This window comes from Galeopterus variegatus, unplaced genomic scaffold, assembly GCF_000696425.1.
Source record: "Galeopterus variegatus unplaced genomic scaffold, G_variegatus-3.0.2 Scaffold1827, whole genome shotgun sequence".
NCBI classification, from domain to species: domain Eukaryota; kingdom Metazoa; phylum Chordata; class Mammalia; order Dermoptera; family Cynocephalidae; genus Galeopterus; species Galeopterus variegatus.
This window is the reverse complement of record NW_007727938.1, coordinates 22,702-26,349: the sequence shown is the minus strand read 5'-3', so window position 1 is coordinate 26,349 and position 3,648 is coordinate 22,702. Positions and strand designations below refer to the sequence as shown.

General features: G+C 42.2%; 1 protein-coding gene across 1 annotated transcript in view; it reads left to right on the top strand.

The window, feature by feature from the left end:
- LOC103595733 (tubulin beta-2B chain-like) overlaps positions 1-342 on the top strand; it is a 3,385-nt gene extending 3,043 nt beyond the window's left edge. Inside the window, exon 5 of the mRNA XM_008579193.1 lies at positions 3-342. Within this exon, the coding sequence (XP_008577415.1) occupies positions 3-125 (123 nt within the window). The 3' untranslated portion in view covers positions 126-342. The remainder of the gene's footprint in view (positions 1-2) is intronic.
- Positions 343-3,648: the final 3,306 nt, after the last annotated feature.

Below are 3,648 nucleotides of genomic sequence, written 5' to 3'. Positions count from 1 at the left end.
AGATGGAGTTCACTGAGGCCGAGAGCAACATGAACGACCTGGTGTCCGAGTACCAGCAGTACCAGGACGCCACGGCCGACGAGCAGGGGGAGTTCGAGGAGGAGGAGGGGGAAGACGAGGCTTGAGCCCCGGGGCGGGGCAGGGCGGGGGCTTAGCGTGGGGACCCCGGGGCCGGGCGAGGCTGCATGGTCCACTGTAGGTGTGTGCGCTGGGGCTCTGGGGCCCTGCACTGTGGCCGGTCACGTTTTTTTCTCTTTTTGTAAGATGACATCAGTATAACATTGGAGGTATTTCTGAATTACTGTTGTAATGGCTAAAATCACATAAACGTTTGTGTCCTGATGGTGTCCTCTTTTCTTTCTCTTCGTTTTGCTCTCAATTTAAATGTAACTTTCTGAACACATTCTCTTAAATTCTCCCTTTAAAAAAGTGAAGACATAGGTACAAAGCTCAACTGAGTTTACTTTTTTGGCATGGTAAAGCTGAAGCCCACTGCAATCGTACCTAATTTAAGATGGGAGAGCAACCTGAATTGTAAAATGCCTTTAAGTAAATATTTTATTAGTTGGAAGGGTGCCTAATTGAAAGCACACTAAGTGTGTTTCCACGTAGCAATTCTACTATGCCTTTATTTCCTTCCAAAAAAATTTTTTCTGAATAGTTCTTGCATGCACACAAAACAAAATTCTAGAGGAGGGTGAAGGGTCAGTGGCCCTCCTCCTGTGTTCATGGTATGCAGTGTTCCTACCTGCAGGGCTGTCATTGCTTTTATGATTCTTACATCCTTGCAGAAATACTCCATGTATTTTCAAACCAATGCTGATTATTTCCCTTTTTTCTAAACACACGTGGTATGATACTAACACTGTTCCGTGGTCTCCTGTCTTCACTACATAGTGTATCTTGAAGATTCAGAGTTTCCCTCCTTTAAGTGAATACATAGCATCCCTTACATGGTTGTGCCATGTTTCATTTAGCCAATTCCCTACCAATGGACATTTAGGTTGTTTACATGTTTTCTTCTAGTACAGTGCCACAAAGAATATTTCTGTGCATATATCATTGTGCACTTGGGAATAGCTAGCCTGTAAATTTGTATAAATGGAATTTTCTGTCAAAGGATATACGATACTTTGCCTTTTTAAGTTAATGAAATCACCTGTAATTAGGAATAGGCATAGATTTATAAATAGTTAATTAATAGGCTCATTCTCAATCAATCTTTTCCTCCCAGCAATCATTCTTATACTATGTTACAAACTATTTGTACTTAAGTTAACTTCGTTTGAGTTTATATGGAATTATAAGTTCTGGATTGTTGGAGAATTTTACTTTAAATAGACAAGCCACAATAATTTTCGGTTACTGCATTCTTACCATGCAGAGCTGGCATTTGGGATTTGAATGCAACCCTGACTCTAGACTTGAACTCAACCACTGAAGCAGCTATGGGGTTTCAATAATCAGTTTTCAGTTAAGATGCTTCTGTGGGATAAATTGTACTTTGCCAAAATGGTGCTGGTATTCTGCTTCAATCTGGGCCAATCAGTTTCTCATTTGGGGGAGAGAAGTGGAATGGAAGTTGTAAATGTGCAAAATTTATTTACATACTCCTGTAGGAAGAAAAACAAAACTAGGTTTATTGTTTTGTTTGTTTTTAGACAAATTCAAAATTAGAAAAAACATGGCTAAATCCTACCTTATATTTATTTTATTATTCTTGATTCTACTCCTACTTAAATGTTATTAAGAAAAAAAAAAGAAGGAATATGAATGTAGAGAAAGGATTTCCATGTTAATGAGTCCGAAATATATCTGAAAATAATTCCAAAGAAAAGTATAAGCAGTATCATTCTAAACAGCACGAGAATAAGTTAATTCTACCATATGGCTCCTATCAGTGAAAAAGCAGCAGTTCACTTTACAAGTATTACATTTCACAAAAACTTGACTGGGTGATGAGAAGGGTCAAACAGGTGTCGGGCCAGTGGCACCAGCTCCAATTTTCTATATTTAACAGCCAGCTGGCAGGTGTCATTCCTGCTAAGCTGGCATAAAGCTTCAAACAACCTAATTGGCTTTACAAGTATTACATTTCACAAAAACTTGACTGGGTGATGAGAAGGGTCAAACAGGTGTCAGGGGCCAGTGGCACCAGCTCCAATTTTCTATATTTAACAGCCAGCTGGCAGGTGTCATTCCTGCTAAGCTGGCATAAAGCTTCAAACAACCTAATTGGAGGACGGCATTGGTTTTAAATGCCCTGAACACTTGAGACAGATGCCAAGGCCACTGTCCTTGGCCATGCATTCCTACAATCTGCCAGACAGGTGATCAGCAATGTTGGAGAAGAGGAGGACTGCCAGGGCCAGGTGCCTCTTGGCATACTGGATATGTCCTGCTTCTCTTCACCCTTGTGAGGAGGGAGCAGGCAGGCGCCAGCACGCTGGCACACCTGCGACTGCGCACAGCTGGAGCTTACTGTGGCATGAAACTGACCAGTCAGGCAGATGCTCCAGGGCCTCTAAAAGCACAGTGATATAAGGTAGACTTTAAATGCATACTTAGGAAAGCAGTTGAAAATCAGGAAAATGCTCAGAGTAACACCTGGATTAAGAGATACTCCATTATGTTATGTTGTGTGATGGGCTTTGATGTGGTGGTGGTGGTGATGTTATCGGTAGTTGTATTAGTCCATTTTTGTATTAGTCCATTTCTGTTGCTTACAACAAAATACCTGGAACTGGGTAATTTGTAAGAAAATGAAATTTATCACTAACAGTTTCTGAGGCTGGGAAGTCCACAGTCTAGGGAACACATCTGGTGAGGGTCTTCCTTGGTGGTGGCTTCAGCAACACGGGTTATCACATTGCAAAATGGCAGAAGCAGAACCACACCCACAACCACTGTTAAACCATCGATTTAATCACCTCTTCAAGGCCCCACCTTTCAATTACCATAATAGGATTTTAACACCCACCGTTTTAACACTGTCTCGGTGGAGACCAAGCCTCCAACAGATTAAACTGCGGGGACACAATTCAATGGAGAGGATGGTGGTGATCGTAGAGTGTGTGTGTGGGTGTGTGTGTGTGTGTTCTCAACAATTCCCCCCAAAAGTGTTCTATCCCTCCCTGACGTTCCCAGAGGAGGAGGATATTCACTTCTGGGTAGGCAGAGTACCCAAGTTATAAGACTCACTGGGACATGATACAGGATTCAGAGGCTGAGGTTATGGAGGGGAGTTGGAGTCACCCTGAGGTCATCCTTAGAGTCTGAGAAGAAACTCAAACCCCATTGTGCCCCAAATTGGCCTGCACCTCTACCTCAGTCCTCAGAATGATCAAAGACTATGTTATATTTCCCATTTCATCACTAAAAATGTGTTAGATTTACCACAATTTGAAAAGTAACCTTCCGAGATCATCTCATTTACCCTCCTCCCCGTGTTAAGTAAGGAAACAGAGGGTCAGACACTTTCATGTAAGACCCCAGAACTCTTCCGTACAAAGCGAGGGTCTCAGACCCAGTGCTCTTTTCTCGACAGCTGTGTTGCTCAGGTCCTATTACACACAAAGCACGTGAGTATTATGAAAAAGGGAAGATGAATTTCCTGGCTTCAAGGAAAACCCGAAGGTGTGCATTGGT